This window comes from Rhincodon typus, chromosome 16, assembly GCF_021869965.1.
Source record: "Rhincodon typus isolate 14 chromosome 16, sRhiTyp1.1, whole genome shotgun sequence".
NCBI classification, from domain to species: Eukaryota; Metazoa; Chordata; class Chondrichthyes; order Orectolobiformes; family Rhincodontidae; genus Rhincodon; species Rhincodon typus.
The window spans coordinates 5,740,960-5,758,464 of NC_063347.1; the positions used below are offsets into that span (position 1 = coordinate 5,740,960).

Sequence of the window (17,505 nt, forward strand, 5' to 3'; positions counted from 1 at the left end):
TTGTATCACCTTGTTGCTTTTATATTCTGTGTCTCTATTTATCAACCCAAGGATCCTATAAACCTTCTTCACAACTGTTCCAATTTGCCTGGCCATGTTCTTGTCCACTGACACAACCTGACTAAATCCTCTTTGCCTTTTCCTCACATCACTCATTCCCACCCAGAGAATCATGGGCATGAATCCCAAGGTCCCTCTGCTCCTGTGCTCCCCTCAGAGTTGTACCACTGCGCCTGTATTGTCTCTCCGTGTTTCTTCTACCAACCTACATTACCTCACATTTCTCTGCATTAAAATTCATCTGCCAGATCTCTGCCCATTCAGCCAACTTGTCAATGTCCCTCTGAAGTCGCTCAACATCATCCTCACAAGTCACTATTCTCCCTGGCTTAGTATCATCTGCAAATTCAGAGATTTTGCCCTCAACACCCATCTCCAAATCATTTATATAAATCAGAAAAAGCAAGGGTTCCAACACTGATCCCTGGGGAACGCCACTTTCAACTCATCTCCAATCTGAGAAAGGCCTATCTATACCTACCCTCCGTTTCCAATCTTTTAGCCAACTTTCAATCCATGCTGCCAAGAACCCATCAATCCCAAACATTTCTAACTTGCTAACCAACCTGCCATCTGGCACTGTATCAAATGCTTTCTGAAAGTCCAAATGTGTAACATCCACAGTACTACCCTCATCCACTGCCTGTGTCACCTTGTCAAAAAACTCAATTAAAGTTGTCAGACACAACCTGCCCTTGACAAAGCCATGTTGACTGTCAAATATTAATTGATTTTTCTCTGAGTGTATATTTACCTTATCCCGTATACGGCCTCCATCAGAATTCCCAAGACTGATGTCAAGTTGACAGGTCTGTAGTTTCCTGGGTTATCCTTTGTTAAACAATGGTGTCACATTTGCAATCCTCCAGGCATCTGGGACTATTCCTGTGTTCAGAGAGACCTGGAAAATTTCTATCAGTGACAGAAATCCTGGATGGCGTTGAGTGCCTTGAACATTGTTGGAGTTGCACTCATTCAGGCAATTGGAGAGCTACACACGGCCTATCCTCTTATCTGCTCTTGTAGCGGCAGTATGTATCTGGCTGACCCAGCTCAGCCTCTGGTCAATGGTAAGCCCCTAGAAAGTCGATAGAGATGAATTCATTTACGGCAATGCCGTTGACAGGTGGTGGTTGGCACAAGCCATCCGTCTGCCGATGCTGTGAATTAGCTCAAACTGGTGCAGGTTCTCCGTCCCAGATTCTCCACTCTAACCAAACTGGTAAGCCCGAAAGGTGAGAGATGGAAAGGGAGACTCTGATCTCATTTTGGAGCTGTCGCCTTAACCTGTGGACCTTCCAGTAAGGAGCAGTCAGGAATGTGAAGGTTGACTGATATCCCTGTCTCTTTCGAGAATCGGGGGAGCAAGGCACAGAGAAGGGAAGGTGAATAGACAGTGAGAAAAGTTGTAGCAGATCTTCCACTGCCTTTGCCTGATACTACCGAACTTCAGCAGCTGTGGTCAAGGAGTGTAGGAACAGTGGGGAGGCAATTTCTCAAGCCTTTGCTGTCAATGTTGAGTTGGATCATGGCTGAAGTGCATTTCAACCTCATCTCCCTGCCTTACTTTTGTAACCCTTGACCCCATTACTGAACAAAAATGTATCAGTCTCAGTTTTGACCTTATTAATTCATGTCCGTTTCGGCAGAAGTTTAGAGAGAAAGCTTGGCATCTCTGCTCACCTGTGTGATTTAATTACACACCAGACACTGGTAGAACAGAGCATCACCATGCATTCCTCTGTGGATTATCTTCTTCATCATAATTTTCTAAGTGAATTGGAGGATTTTGGGACAAGTAGGCATAATCCCAAAATTAGAACCAGTTTATTCAGCTGTGAAATGCCCTCTGGTCCTAGACTCTCCCACAAGAGGAAATATCCTCTCAGTGTCTGTCCTGTCAGATCCTTGAAGAGTTTCATGTTTCAGTAAGGTCACCTCACATTCTTCTGAGCTCCAATGATTACAAATCTAAGACCGATGACAGGGAGAACCCAAAAGAACTGTAGATGCTGGAAATGAGAAATAAAACCAGAAGTTGATGGAAAAACTCAACAGGTCTGGCTGTGTCTGTGGAGAGAGAAAGCAGAGTTAACGTTTTGGGTCCAGTGACCCTTCTTCAGAACCGGTGATCTGGTTCTGCTTTTGTGTCAATGACCAGGGGTATAGATTTAAGGTAAGGGGAGAGGGTGGTGGGAGTCTGGAACTCACTGCCTGTAAGGTTGGTAGAGGAAGAAACCTTCAAAACATTGAAAAAGTGGGCAATTATCAGGGATGGCATTCTCATGCAATGTTAAGCTGCCAGACCACCCGAGCAGAGTCCTGAATTTCGGCGCTGTCATGTTGTGTTAATTTGAGAAGAGGAAACTGTCAGTAGAATTAGGAAATTATTCATGAGTTAATGATGCACTCTGAGAATCCCTGCACAAAAGAACAGAGTGAATGTCGGCTTTTGTTAGCTGCCTTTTTCAGTCTCGTATTGTGCATTATTAATTTGTTTTGCTTATATCCAGCTGAGCAGGATAGATTGCACCTTTTTAAAGATTAAGTGCCCCATTTTCTGAAAAGTCTGCACTTTCAAAGTTCTTTTTTCATTCTTGGGATGTGAGTACCAATGGCATTGGCAGCATTTATTGGCCATTGCTAATTGCCCTGGAGAAGTTGGTGGTGAGCTACCTTCTTGAACCGCTGTTGTCTCTGCAATGTAAGTGCACCCACGGTACTGCTGAGATAGAGTTCCAGAATTCTGACCCAGCAACATTGAAGGAACAGCGATATATTTCCAAGTCAGGATTGCAAATAGCTTGGAGGGGATATTGCAGGTGGAGGTGTTCTCATGTATCTGCTGCCAACGACAAGATCACTGGCTAGGAAAGTGCAGTCTGAGAAGCCTTGATGAGTTCCTTTAGTGCATCGTGTAAATGGTTCCACTTTGTGTCAGTGGTGGAAGGAGTAATTATTGAAGGTGGTGACTGGGGTAGAATCAAGTGGGCTGCTTTGCCCTGGATGGTGTTGAGCTTCTTGAGTGTTGTTGGGGCTGCACTCATTCAGGGCAAGTGGGGAGTATTCCATCCCACTCCTGACTTGTGCCTTGTAGATTGTGGACAGGCTTTTGGGAGTCAGGAGGTGAGTTGCTCACTGCAGGATTCCCAGCCTCTGACTTGGTCTTGTATTGATATGGCCAGTCAAGTTCAGTTTCCGGTCAATGATAGCCCCTCCCCCCAGGATGTTGATGGTGGGGGATTCAGTGATGGCAATGCCCTTGAATGTCAAGGGGCAGTGGTTCCACAGTCACTTCTCTTTTCAAGTTACTAGATTTTGTTGCGTGGGAAAGGAGACCGTTTGGTGACCGTGCACATGTTACTTTCTGAAAGAGCCAACCAAACTAATCCTACCCCTCTGGTTTTTTTATACCCAATGGGGCTGTATAACTTTCATTTTCAAAGGCAGACATCACTCATACTCATATCCGATATAAACATATTCATCAGTCAATGGGGAATTTCAGGAGAACTTCCTGAAGAATGTTTAGAATGTGCAACTCTCTGCCCCATTGAAAGATTGAAGCTAATAACATAGACGCGTATATGGGGAAACTTGATAAGCAAATATGGGAGAATCACTGAAGTGCTGCTGCACAAAAGACGGCCATTCAACCCATCATTCCTGTACCTACTCTTCAAATGATCATCCATACCTAGTGCCACTTGTGAAAAAATAATTTCAACCTCACTTTTGCTCCTTTTGCAAATCACTTGAAACCTGTGCCCGCTGGTCTTTGATCCTTTTACAAACATGAATAGTTTTTCCATATCCACTCTGTCCAGCCCTGGAGTTTCAAAACTTGTCTCAAGTCTCCTCTCAGCCTTCTTCCCTCCAAGGAAAACAGTCTTAACTCCTCCAATCTATCCTCATAACAGAGGTTTCTGATCCCTGGAATCATTCTTGTAAATAAAAGGATCTGTTAATGGAATTAGGTGGGGTGGGATGAAAACTCATTAGAGCTATGACATTATGGACTTCTTGTACTGAATGCGTTGTTTCTGTGCTTGGGATATTTTGTTAGATGACTTTGGGACGAACTGAAATTGATTCGCAATGGGGATGAAGTAACCACTCCAAATGGAGTCACAAAGTCATAGAGTTGTACAGCATGGAAACAGACCCTTCGGTCCAAATCGTCCAAGCTGACCAGATATCCTAAGTTAATCTAGTCCCATTTGCCAGCATTTGGTCCCTATCTCTCTAAACCCTTTCTACTCATGTACCCGTCCAGATGCCTTTTAAATGTTGTTATTGTACCAGCCTTCACCACTTCCTCTGGCACCTTGTTCCATACACACACCACCCCCTGCATGAAAATGTTGCCCCTTAGGTCCTTTTAAGTCTTTCCCCTCTCATCTTAAACCAGTGCCCTCTGGTTTTGGACTACTGGTCTACTGCGCAGCCTCAGTTGACCCTTCTTCCTTTGTTTTGTGAATTGGGAGTCTGACATGAAGAGCTCTCTGAAGAAGAATGCTCTGGAGAATGCACAGATGGAGCATTATGTTTCCAATTAAGGTGTGAGCTTATCTCTTCTGTCACTCTCACTTAAATGTATCCATTCTCAGGCGTCGCTGGCTAGGCTAGCGTTTATTGTCCATCCCTAGTTACCCTCGAGAAGGTGGTGTGAACTCCCTTCTGGAACTCCTGTCGTCCATTTGTTGTAGGGACATCCACAATGCTGTTAGGGAGGGAATTCCAAGATTATGACTTGGTGACACTGAAGGAACAGCTGTATAGTTCCAAATTAGCGTTACAGTGCCAGGGATCCATCTACCGAAGTAGGAAGCCAGAGTCAGTCTATTTGCATTTCATTATTCAACACAAACTCCTGTCTGGCCTCTCTCCTTCTTTGCCAACATCTTTGACTGGGGAAAACCAGCCCTTGATATCTTCTAATCAACCTGGTCTTATTATACACCTCTGTGGAGCAGGTGAGACTTGAACCTAGATCCCCAGCTCAGATGTAAGGACATTACCACCATGCCACAAGAGCTCATCAAAAACCAGCCCTTCTTAAAATATATCCGAAAATGTTATCTGATATAGCCAAAAGGCTTTTTGTTCTCCTCACCACCAAATCCCACGGTCTTTTTCACAGATTATCCCTTGCTCCTTAAATCACCCATGTTTCCACAATTAATCAAACTGTGCCATGCCCCAAACAGGGCAGAACTCCTCTGCTTCTCTGCCCATCATGCCCAAACACCTACCTCAGGGCCTCCATTTTGTCTGCCATCTGAATTCCGGCATTTCTGGCACTGTGACACTTCCTGCAGTGTGGAGCTGGATATGGATAAGTGTCTGGAATGGAACTTGACCTCGTGACCTGCTGACCCAACTGAGCCTTGGCAGAGCACCGGTGGGATTGAGAGGAATGGCCTCTGGTGTGAGATACTGGAGGATAAGCAGAACTGGGTGAAATGGCATACCTTCAGAACAGAAATGGGACATTATCGTGGAGGGATGAGGGGAGATGGAGACTTCAAAGAATGGGTATTGGATTTGGAATACTGCATACAGTTCTGGTCGCCACATTACCAAAAGGATGTGGATGCTTTGGAGATGGTGCAGAGGAGGTTCACCAGGATGTTGCCTGGTATGGAGGGTGCTAGCTATGAAGAGAGGTTGAGTAGATTAGGATTATTTACATTAGAAAGACAGAGGTTGAGGGGGGACCTGATTGAGGTCTACAAAATCATGAGAGGAATAGACAGGGTGGATAGCAAGAAGCTTTTTCCCAGAGTGGGGGACTCAATTACTAGGGGTCACGATTTCAAGGTGAGAGGGGAAAAGTTTAAGGGAGATATGTGTGGAAAGTTCTTTACGCAGAGGGTGGTGGGTGCCTGGAACGTGTTGCCAGTGGAGGTGGTAGAGGCGGGCACGATAGCATAATTTAAGATGTATCTAGACAGATACATGAATGGGCAGGGAGCAGAGGAATACAGATCCTTGGAAAATAGGGTACGCTGAATACATTTCTGAACCGTGTGCTAATTTGTCCCGTATCGTTCTCTCTCTCTCTCTCTCTCTCTCTGTGTCTCGGTTCCTGTGTGGAAACGAAGTGGGGGAACACCACTTATTGTGACTGGGACCAACCTCGCCACCATACAAGAGCCAAAGATCCGAGCCAAATATAGCAGCGTGCAGTCTACAAATGTAAGTACCCCAATGTTCGATCTTTAGCCATATGCAATTCCTGAGTCTTGAGATGCAGATGGAGGTGTGAGCGTCTGTGTATAGGAATGTGGGGAGATTTATTTCCCATTGGCCAATGTTGATTTTACTTCGGCTCCGGAAATCAGAAATGGGTGGTAATAACCAACTGGTCAGGGCACATCTATCTAGAGAGAAACAAGCTTACAAACAAGATTAGGCCACTGTACTCGCTGGAATTTAGAAGAATTGGGGTCAGGGTGGGGGATCTCTAGAAACATATAAAATCCTGATGGGACTGGACAGGCTAGATGCAGGAAAAATGTTCCCGATGTTGGGGAAGTCCAGAACTAGGGGTCACTGCCTAAGAATAAGGGGTAAGCCATTCAGGACTGAGATGAGGAAGAATTTCTTCACCCAGAGAGTTGTGAACCTGTGGAATTCTCTCCCATAGGAAGCTGTTGGGGCCAGTTCATTAGATACATTCAAGAAAGAGCTGGACATGGCCCTTGGGGCTAAGAGAATCAAGGGGTATGGAGAGAAAGTGGGTATGGGTTACGGAGATTGCATGATCAGCCATGACCATACTAAATGGTGGTGCAGGCTCGAAGGGCCGAATGGCCTACTCCTGTACCTATTTTCTATGTTTCTATGTTGAATTTAAATTCCAGCCACTGGGTTTTGAACTATTAGCCCCCACCTCCGTTTGTGTCTCTAGATATCAAGTCTATTGATGTTACCATCAGTCCACCCTCTCTCACTCTTTTCCCTTATCCCCTTCCAAAAGAAGTGGCCTGATTTGTGGTTAATTGAAAATGAAACATTTTGGTGCCTTGACAGATATTTAGTGTGCAAGTATATTAATAATTACAGAACTTGGGTGGGTGAGTGGATTGACCAGAATCAAATTGAGGGATGGAACATACTCGGGTTGAACGGTGCATTGCTGCTGTTTTCCCTCATTTCATCTTTTATGGTTCATAGAACATAGAACATAGAACATTACAGCGCAGTACAGGCCCTTCCATATTGCGCCGACCTGTGAAACCAATCTGAAGCCCATCTAACCTACACTATTCCATTATCATCCATATGTTTATCCAATGACCATTTAAATGCCCTTAAAGTGGGCGAGTCTACTATTTTTGCAGGCAGGGCATTCCACGCCCTTACTACTCTCTGAGTAAAGAACCTACCTCTGACATCTGTCCTATATCTATCACCCCTCAATTTAAAGCTATGTCCCCTCGTGCTAGCCATCACCATTCGAGGAAAAAGGCTCCCACTGTCCACCCTATCTAATCCTCTGATCATCTTGTATGTCTCTATTAAGTCACCTCTTAGCCTTCTTCGGTGTGAAACAGAGCTTAACAATGATTCCTAGTGATTTTTACTGTCTTGCAGCTAAGTGCGCGTCCTTGTTAACTTATAAGAGAAACTGTGTACCTCCTACAGGAATGCAAAGTATTAAATGACACTGCCATGGTCTGCAAGGCTCCATCCATCGCAAACAGTGGACGAACTTCCCTGGAAAGTCCAGCTCAGCCAGATGAGATTGGTTTTGTCATGGACAATGTCCAGTCAGTGCTCATCATCAACGGGACAGGATTCACTTACTACCCGGACCCAGTCTTTGAGCTGCTGAGTCCATCCGGGATTGTCGAGCTCAAGCCCAGCTCCCCGGTTATACTGAAGGTGAGAACTCAGTACAGTCAGGTCTGGCTGCCCCTCTCCCTCCTTGTGGCTGATGACCCCTCCCTGTGTCTCTGAATGGGGAAGGCCATGTGATGTCAAGGCTGAGCTCTTGCTCAGGTCAAATACAAATCCCCTTTTCTCTCTGTTTCTCGTTTACTCTGGTTTCCTTCTGTTTAATGTTACAGCTGCATTTGTTCCGATTGTCAAACAATGTGAGTGTGATTGTGTTTTTGAGCACAGCTGCATGTCACTAGTGTGTGTGTGAATGTGTGTCTCTGTGTCTGTGAATGTGTGTGTACATGAATGTGTGCATGTGTGTATGCGCCTATGTGTGTGTGTGCAAATGTGTGCGTGTGAGAGAGTGTGTGTGTGTGAAAGTGTATGTGTGTGAGAAAGAGTGTGTGCACGTGAAAGTGTGCATGTGTGCATGTTTGTGTGTGTGTGAGAATGTGTATGTGCATGTGTGTGCACATGTATGCGTGTGTGTGTGAGAGAGAGTGTGTGTATGTCTGGGTGTGTGTGAGAATGCATGTGTTTGTGTGTGTGTCTATGTGTGTGTGTCTGTGTGTGTGTGCATGTGTACATGTCTGTGTGTGTGAGTGTGTGAGTGTGTGTGTGAGTGTGTGTGTGTGTGAAGTGTGTGTGAATGTTTGTGCAGGCAATACCTGTATGTCTGCCTGTAGATAAGTGTGTAAGTGCATGAGTGAGGATTTGAGCGTTCACCGCTTGGCTGCACACCTCAAGGATTCTTACCTCGTCTCTCTCGAAGGGTATGAGTACAAGGGCACTGACCTCACCAAAGTGTGTATTCTATTTGAACAAGTTTGAGCGGTGCAGAGCAGGGAGAATTTCCAGTAATGGGTTTTACCACACCTCTGCCTGTTCTATATACCTCCACTGTTACCCCTCTCTCACCGTCACTCACTCACCTCCTCTTTCTCCTCACCCTCCCCATCCCCTTGAACTTCACCTCCCCCCCTCCCCATCTCTCCACCCTCCCACTTTCCCTAAACCTCGCAGAATCACAGAATTGTTATGGGGCAGCAGGAGGCCATTCAGCCCCCAATGCTTGCACTGGGTCTTCAAACGAGCAATGTTACCCAGCACCAATCTCTTGCCATCTCCCCGAGCACACCATTTCCATCCCAATAATCATTCCATTGAATGTCTCAATTTGACCTGCTCCACCACATTTCCAGGCAGCGCATTATAGACCCTCACAACTCACCAAGTGAAAAGATATTATTCATCCTCACTCTCACCCTCTATCTCCCTCCCCTTCCCCTTCCCAATCTTCCTTCCCTTTGCCCTTCCTCCCACGCCTCCCCACCTCCTCCCACCTCTCCTTGGCCCCTTTCACTCTCCCGGCCCTCGATCTGCCCCCACCCTCTCAATTCGCCCCTCCCCGACTGAGCACCTCTCACTGGTAGCTCTTACCATCTCCAACACCATCACTCAGCCTCGCCTCTGAGCCTCTTTCACAGGGTCTGACACCAGCATCAACGCGATGGGCCAAATGGTCTACTTCCCGACAGCAAAGTTTTTTTTCTCTTCTCTACGTTTCCATGGCCTGCCTTCGGAAAAATAAAATGGCGCTGTGACACATTTCGATGCCTAGGCAGTCCTGTGTTGGCTGGAAACCTATTTGGTCCTTGTCTGTTTTTATAGGGGAGGAACTTGATTCCCAACGCCCCTGGCAACGTCAAGCTGAACTACACAGTGTTAATCGGGGACAACCCTTGTGCATTGACTGTCTCGGAGACCCAGCTCCTGTGTGAACCGCCCAACCTGACCGGCGAGCACAAGGTTACGGTGAGTGTGTGTGCCTAGCAAGAGACCATTCAGCCCATTGCACTCGTGCCCTGTCTCTAAATCTCTGAGTATCGTGGCAGCTGCCTTCTCCCCTGCACACTGTTCTTCTTCAGAGAATAAAGTTTAAACTCAATGTATTGCTAACCCTTTATCAGAGGGTGGCCAGCCATGGGCAGCACAGTGGATCAGTGGTTAGCACGGCTGCCTCACAGTGCCAGGGATCTGGGTTCAATTCCACCCTCAGGCAGAGTCAGATACTTTAGAGACTTTTAAGTGACTCTTGGATAGGCACATGGAGGATAGTGAGATGCAGGGTAGTTTGATCTTAGTAGGATAATAGGTCGGCACAACATCGTGGGCCATAAGGGCCTGTACTGTTCTATGTTCTAACTGTCTGTGTGGAGTTTGCACATTCTGTGTGGGTTTCTTCTGGGTGCTCTGGTTTCCTCCCACAGTCCAAAGGTGTGTGGGTTAGGGTGGATTGGCCATGCTAAATTTTTTTTTTTTTAATGCATTCATGGGATGAGAGTATCATTGGCCAGGCAGCATTTATTGCCCATCCCTAATTGCTGTGGGTCTGGAGTCACATGTAGGCCAGACCAGTTAAGGATGGCAGTTTCCTTCCCTAAAGGACATTAGTGAACCAGATGAGTTTCTTCTCCCAATAAGTGATTCATGGTCATCATCAGACTCTTAATTCCAGTTTTGTTTTTATTGAATTCAAATTCCACCATCTGCAATGCAGGGATTTGAACCCAGGTTCCCAGAATGTTACATGAGTCTCTGGTTTAATAATCGAGTGATAATGCCACTGGGCCATCACCTCCCCTTGCCCTGTAGTGTGCAGAGATGTGCAGGCTAAGTGGGTTAGCCAGGGTAGAAACCCCCTGTGGGATTACAGGGATTGGATGGGCCTGTGTGAGATATTCTTTGGAGGGTCGGTGCATTCCCAATGGGCCAAATGGCCCCTTGCTGCACTGTAGGGGTTTCTATGATTCAACGTTGCTGTGTGCCTGGGGTCCTGTGTAGACTGGACCAAGTAAGCTCAACGGATTTTCTTCCTTAAAGAGCATTAGTGAATCAGATGGATTTTTACAACGGTCCAATAGTTTCATTGTCACTGTTACCAAGATGAGGTTTCCTTCAAACTGAAGTTATTAATTAATTTAATTTGAGTAGTGATGCTGGGAATCTGGGACTCACTGCATGTAAGGGTGGGAGAGGCAGAAACCCTCAGAATATTTAGGAAGTAGTTAGATGTGCACTTGCGAAGCCAAGGTAATGGGCCATGAGCTGGAGAATGGAGTAGAATAGTGAAGTGGTTACTTTTGACCAGCATAGATTCGATGGGCTGAAGTGCCTTTCTTCTGTGCTGTAGGCCTCATTATAACCAGAGCGTTACCTGATTTAAAAAAAACGAGCATCCAAGATTAGCGTATAATAGGGAGGGCTAGTGAGACGTTGGCCTTCATTTCAGAGGAAATGGAACATGAAATCAACCCGAACTCGCTGCAAAACCTTTGAGGACTGTTGACAGCAAGAAACTCCTTCACCTCATAGAAACGACAAGCAGGAACCCTGTCACCCACCCTCTCAGGAACAACCGTGGTCGGGCAGCAAATGCCGACCTGACCCGCACCTCACAGACAGAAGGAACACTGACAAAATCGATTGCTGTGCTCAGTGCTCACCAACACAAAACGAATGGAAAATCCTACCCTACCATTTTCTGATGAAGGGTCTAGGCCCGAAACGTCAGCCTTTCTGCTCCTATGATGCTGCTTGGCCTGCTGTGCTCATCCAGCTCTGCACCTTGTTGTCTCGGATTCTCCAGCATCTGCAGTTCCTACTATCTCTGGAAAATCCTACCCTCCTGCTGTCTCCTTGCACTGACTGTGCAGCTTATACTTTCCGACAAAAGATCCATTTGTCTTTTCTGCCACACCCCTGGTGAAGATTGAATTTTAAAATGAGTCAGAGCAAGTAACAGAGCGAAACCCTTCTTTCACTTCGAACGTAAGTATACATTCTGAAGGCTTAATTTTAATTATGCCTCTCTCGCTTACACTGAGCCGGCAAAATCTCAGATGGATTTAAAGGCATAAAACACAACAGTAAGCCTCACAGAAATCCATCGGTCTGATCTAGTTGCAAAGAAGATTTAAAATTACTTTGTGCTGCCCTCGCTAAGTGCTGATAGGAGGCTTTCCCAGAGCCAGCCAGAGCGGACTGTTCTTTCTAAACAAATTTTCTTTGGGAAATGCACTGGGGGCAATGATGGAGTGGGAGCAGCTGCCAGGATAAATAGGAGAGAGAGAGAGGGAGAGACCATTCTTTTAATTCAGTATATTTTCTTATTCTCTTGTGGGATGTGGGCGTTGCTGGTTGGTCCAGCATTTATTGCCCATCCCTAGTTGCCCCCTTGAGAAGGTGGGGGTGAGCTGCCTTCTTGAACTGTGCAAGGCACTAGTCAGACCACAGCTGGAATACTTTATTCATTAAGGGAATGTGGACATCGCTGGATGGCCAGCATTTATTGTCCATCCCTTAATTGACTTGAGGGCAGTTCAGAGTCAACCACATTGCTGTGGGTCTGGAGTCACATGTAGGCCAGACCAGGTAAGGATGACAGTTTCCTTCCCTAAAGGACATTAGTGAACCAGATGGGTTTTCCCCCCAGCAATCAATAATGGATTCATAGTCATCATTAGATTCTTAATTCCAGATATTTTTATTGAATTCAAATTCCACCATCTGCCATGGCGGGATTCGAACCCAGGTCCCCAGAACGTTTTCCGGGTCCACTAATAATACCACTGGGCCATTGCCTTGAGCAGCTGCAAACAGCTAGGGGCTCCTTAGCTAAGGAATGATATACTGACATAGAAGGTTCACTCGCAAGATACTGGGTATGGAGGGGACTGTCTTATGAAGGTTGAGTAGATTGGACCTGTACGTGTTGGAAGGTTGAAGGATGAAAGAAGACCTTGTCCCTTAGGGACATGACGGAGTAGGTGTGGAGAGGTTGCTTCCCCTTGTGGGAGAGTGTAGGACCAGAGGACATCACCTTTTTAGAGTGACACGGTGGCTCAGTGGTTAGAGATAAGGAGGATTTTTTTTCTCTCAGAGGGTAATAAATCTGTGGAATTCTTCACCAAAGAGGGTATACAAGGCTGGGTCATCAATCATACTTGAAGCTGAAATAGATGGACTTTAATCAGTAAGGGACGATCACCAATGATCTGGTTGGACGGCAGACCGAACTCGGGCTGAATGACTTCCTTCTGGCCCCCAAGCCAACATGTTCTGGGCAGAATATGGATTGGATGCAATGGCGTGGCCGACTTCATCTCACTCTGCCTTGTTATGTACATCCTGCACATGGCCATTTCTGGTTGAGATGATGTGACCAGTTTAGGGGATTATAACGATAATTATAGCAGTCCTGATGAAGGCTGTAAACCCAAAATGTTGACTCTCCTGCCCCTCTGATGCTGCTTGGCCTGCTGTGTTCATCCAGCTCTACACCTTGTTATCTCAGATTCTCCAGCATCTGCAGTTCCTACTATCTACTGCTCCAGGGACATGGGTTTAAGTGCCACCACAGCAACTATTGAATTGAATTTCATTAGTAAATCTGGAACATAATACTTGTAGCAGTGAGCGCCACTGATTATTGTCAAAGCCAATCTGCTTCACCCATGGCCTTTTGAAGGAGATCTGGCCTGTATTTGACTCCAGATGTGTAGCTCAACTGCAATGATCAAGACAAATTGGGGATGGACAACAAACATTGGCAACATCTCAGGGGAGGATGAAGAACCACAAAGAGTGTGCCCGCCCCTGGCCCCCCAAAGAATCCACCATATCGTTGCTCCCTCTAGTTTCTCCCAGAACCATGGTTACCAATGCGTTTATACTGAAGACATGTCCCTGCTCAATAATGTGTAATCCTCCTGCTTTTAGAGTAAACCTCAATCTCCCTACACCACTCTCAAGAAGAAAGAATGTATTTATGAAATAATTGTGGAATTCTTTACCAAAGAGAGTATTCAAGGCTGGATCACCAAGTGTATTTGACGCTGAAATAGACAGATTTTAATCTGATGTATTTTCAATGATGTGTTTTCTTTCTTTGAGACATTAAGGGGTTTGTATTCACAGCTGTTCAGCTCTCGGAGCTTGGGACTTCAGGGACCTTGGGAGTGGTAGGGTGGAGGTTTGATGGCGGCCTCATCAGTGTGTTGACCCGGCCAGGTAAACCTGCCCCCCTCCTCCCCCCACAACCCCCACCCCTCTCCCGTCCTCCAACCCCAAAGTGATGGGAGCGGGGTTGGGTTGCAGGGCACTACCTGATCTGCGACTGGGAGGCTGGATCCACAATAGCCTGGGGAGGGGTGAGTCCAGGCCAACATTACATGCCCGAGATCCTTCAGCAGAATGGCGCAGTGTTAAGCCTGTGATGCAGAGAGGATGTTTCCTCATGTGGGACAATCTAGAACGCGAGGTCACAGTTTTAGGATAAGGGGTGGCAGATTTCAAACAGAGATGGGGAGGAATTACCTCTCTGAAAGGGTCATGAATCTGTGGAATTCACTCCCCTAGAGTGCAGTGGATGCTGGGGTAATGAGGAATAGTAAGGAGGAGGTAGGCAGATTTTAATAAGTAATGGGTTGAAAAGTTATGGAAAGCGGGCAGGAAAGGAGTTGGGACCAAAGTGAGATTATCAAGGGGATCAAGGGTTACGGGGAGAAAGTGGGAGAATGGGTTTGAGGAACTTATCAGCCATGATTGAATGGCAGAGCAGACTCGATGGGCCGAATGGCCTAATTTCTGCTCCTATGTCTTATGGCGATCAATCAGGATTGTATTGGATGGTGGAGCAGGCTCGAGGGGCTGAATGGCCTACTCCTGCACCTAGTTCTTATGTTCATCTTCGAGATCATTGCCCTGACCCTGACTAGATCAGCAAAGGGGTCCTATCACGTGACTGAGAATGAGACACTGCCTCAAACCCTGTTCTGATTGGTGCATGGGTCAAAAACCTTCAGTGTTCACCATTTCACCAGTCGTTCGGGTGGCTGTTTATCCCTGAACATTGCTGCGAGCAGATCATCAATGCTCATTTTCAACTCACTCTTCTGTGGGAACTTGCTATGCACCAGTCAGTTGCTGCATTTTCCTGTACGTTCTCCATTGGTCCCTAAAGCCTTTGGTTACATCCTAAGGTTGTGACCGGTGTTACACAAATGTAAACTCTTTATTTTCCCCTCTCGTGTAGGTTTAAGTGGGTTGGGTAGTGACTGGCTTGGTTGAAGGATCCATCATGACGCAAGGTTGTTGACCAGTTGGCTCTGTTTCATTAAAGTAGAGTTTGCTGCCCCTTACTGTGTCTTGAGTGACTCTTGACAGTTGTAAGAGAGGGAAGGATGAGGCAGCAAGCATTTAATATGATGGTGGAAGCTAACGGAACAGTAATAATCCGGTCTGGCAACATTTCAGCAGCAAGTTAAGATGGCAGCTCTTTCAAACAACTTTACCATAACATGAGTAACATGACCAGTAAAATAGCAAAGAGCAGGTTGGTCCCTGGATGACAGGACTGATGTATGAAGAGAGACTGAATCGGTTAGGAATGTATTCACTGGAATTTAGAAGAATGAGGGGGGTGGAGTGTCTCGCAAACAGCTATAAAATTCTGACAGGACCAGACAGGGTAAACATGGGAAGGATGTTCCTGATGAAGGAGGAATCCAGAACCAGGGGTTAAGGTCTGAAGGATAAGGGGCCATTTAGGATTGAAATGGGGAGAAACGTCTTCACCAAAGAGAGTGGTGAGCCTGCGGAATTCTCTGCTACAGAAAGTGGTTGAGGGCAAAACATTGAATGTTTTCAAGAAGGAGATGGATATAGTTCTCAGGGCTAAAGGAATGGGGTGAAATCGGGAACAGGGCACTGAGCTGAACGGTCAGCCGTCATATTGAATGGCAGAGCAGGCTGAAAGTGGCCTCCGCCTGCTCCGATCTTCTACATTTCTCTGTTTCTGCCCTTTAACTGGGGAAGAAGTCAGGAGTTTCTCGTCAGGGGCTGGATGAAGCATGAATGTGAATTCCATCTATCAGGGAAATGCCACAAAGGAACTAGCCTTCCTTTATTTATGCATGGGATGTAAAGTCCGCATGTTTTATCACTGGCCCCAAAACGCCCTTGACCCGAGTAACTTGCTCAGCCATTTTCAGAGGGCAGTTAAAAGTCAACCAAGTTGATGTGGGTCTGAAGTCACATGTAGACCAGACCAAGTGAGGACAGCTGATTTCCTTCCTTAGTGAACCAGATGAGATTTTACGACAGTCGATGAGAGAATCATGGTCACCATTACTGAGGCTAGCTTTCAATTCCAGATTTTGTTCATTAAATTGAAATTCTACTGGCTGCAGTGGTGGGAATTCAACCAGTTTCCTCAAGGTATTTACCTAAGCCTCTGGAATACTCTTCCGCTGACACAGCCACTGCACTGCTGTCTTTCTCTTCCTCCCCACTCTGCATCCATCCATCATGTCATGTGTTGTGAAACTCATTCTTGGTCCTTAGCCAAACTGCTCAATGAAGCCTTCAGTCAGGGAAGGACCTTTGGCCTGGTTTCGTGACCGTTTTTGGATTAATCTCCGAGCTGACCAGCTACCCTCAAAGGACGTGGAAGTCAGGGCCAGGAATGGCTGGTGAAACCCTCATCATATTTCGGAAGGACTCAGATAGGCACTTGGAAGTGGTGTAACCTCTCAGGTTGTGAACAAACAGCTGGAACGTGGAGATGGGAATGGAGAATCGGATGGCTTCCTGTTGGCCAGGACAGGCTTGGTTTGGCCATGATGGTTGGAATTCATGTGATCATTATCTTTCCTGTCTTTGCTCGTGGTGGAGGTGGGGGGTGGCGGGGAGTGGGGACCTAACAAGTTTGGTGAGCAGTTCAAACATGGCTGAACGCCAACACAAACATGTTCGCATCAAACCAGCCCTAAACCACAGTGACGATAGTGACGTCGATTACTAACTACTCTAGGGGCACAGAATCCAAAAAACTAGGGATGAAAATCTGGTGTCAGTAAAAGTGAATGTGATGCCATCAAGTTATTGTAAATATCCAATCTGTTCACCGATGTACTGTTGAGGAAGAAACCAACCACCTTTACCTCTTGACAGATTTCCTCCCACAGTCCAAAGATGTGCAGGCTAGGTGGATTAGCCACGGGAGATGTGGGGTTACATGGATAGGGTAGGGGGATGGGTCTGGGGGGTTGCTCTTCAGAGGGAGGGTGTGAACTGGATGAACCGAATGGCCTGCTTCCACACTGTAGGGATTCTATGTTCAATGATTCTAACATTCTATGAATAGATGGTAGCTTCTTTGTAGCTATCAGACCAGCTGCTAATTCCAGATGTATTTTATGAATTACACTTCAAATTCCAACCTGTCCTTGTTGGACTTGAACCTGTGTCCCAGAGGCGTTAGGCTGGCCCTCTGGGGTAATTTCCAGTATTTCCCATGTGCCTCAGTGTTACATTTTGCGCTAAGATGCTGCTGTGAAGCATTTTGAGATAATTGAAGGCCGCGGACCAAAGATGCAGGAGAATGTGCAGTAGACATTTCTGTGGCAATGACCTCAGATCGCTGTCTGTGAGGGAGATGGGAATAGAGACTATCACCTCAGATCGCTGTCTATGGGGGAGATGGGAATGGAG

General features: G+C 46.3%; 1 protein-coding gene across 1 annotated transcript in view; it reads left to right on the top strand.

The window, feature by feature from the left end:
• LOC109922963 (plexin-A1-like) overlaps positions 1 to 17,505 on the top strand; it is a 545,204-nt gene that overhangs the window by 458,909 nt on the left and 68,790 nt on the right. The window contains exons 17-19 of the mRNA XM_048606674.1: positions 6,168 to 6,261; positions 7,714 to 7,953; positions 9,622 to 9,765. Of these exons, the coding sequence (XP_048462631.1) occupies positions 6,168 to 6,261; positions 7,714 to 7,953; positions 9,622 to 9,765 (478 nt within the window). The remainder of the gene's footprint in view (positions 1 to 6,167; positions 6,262 to 7,713; positions 7,954 to 9,621; positions 9,766 to 17,505) is intronic.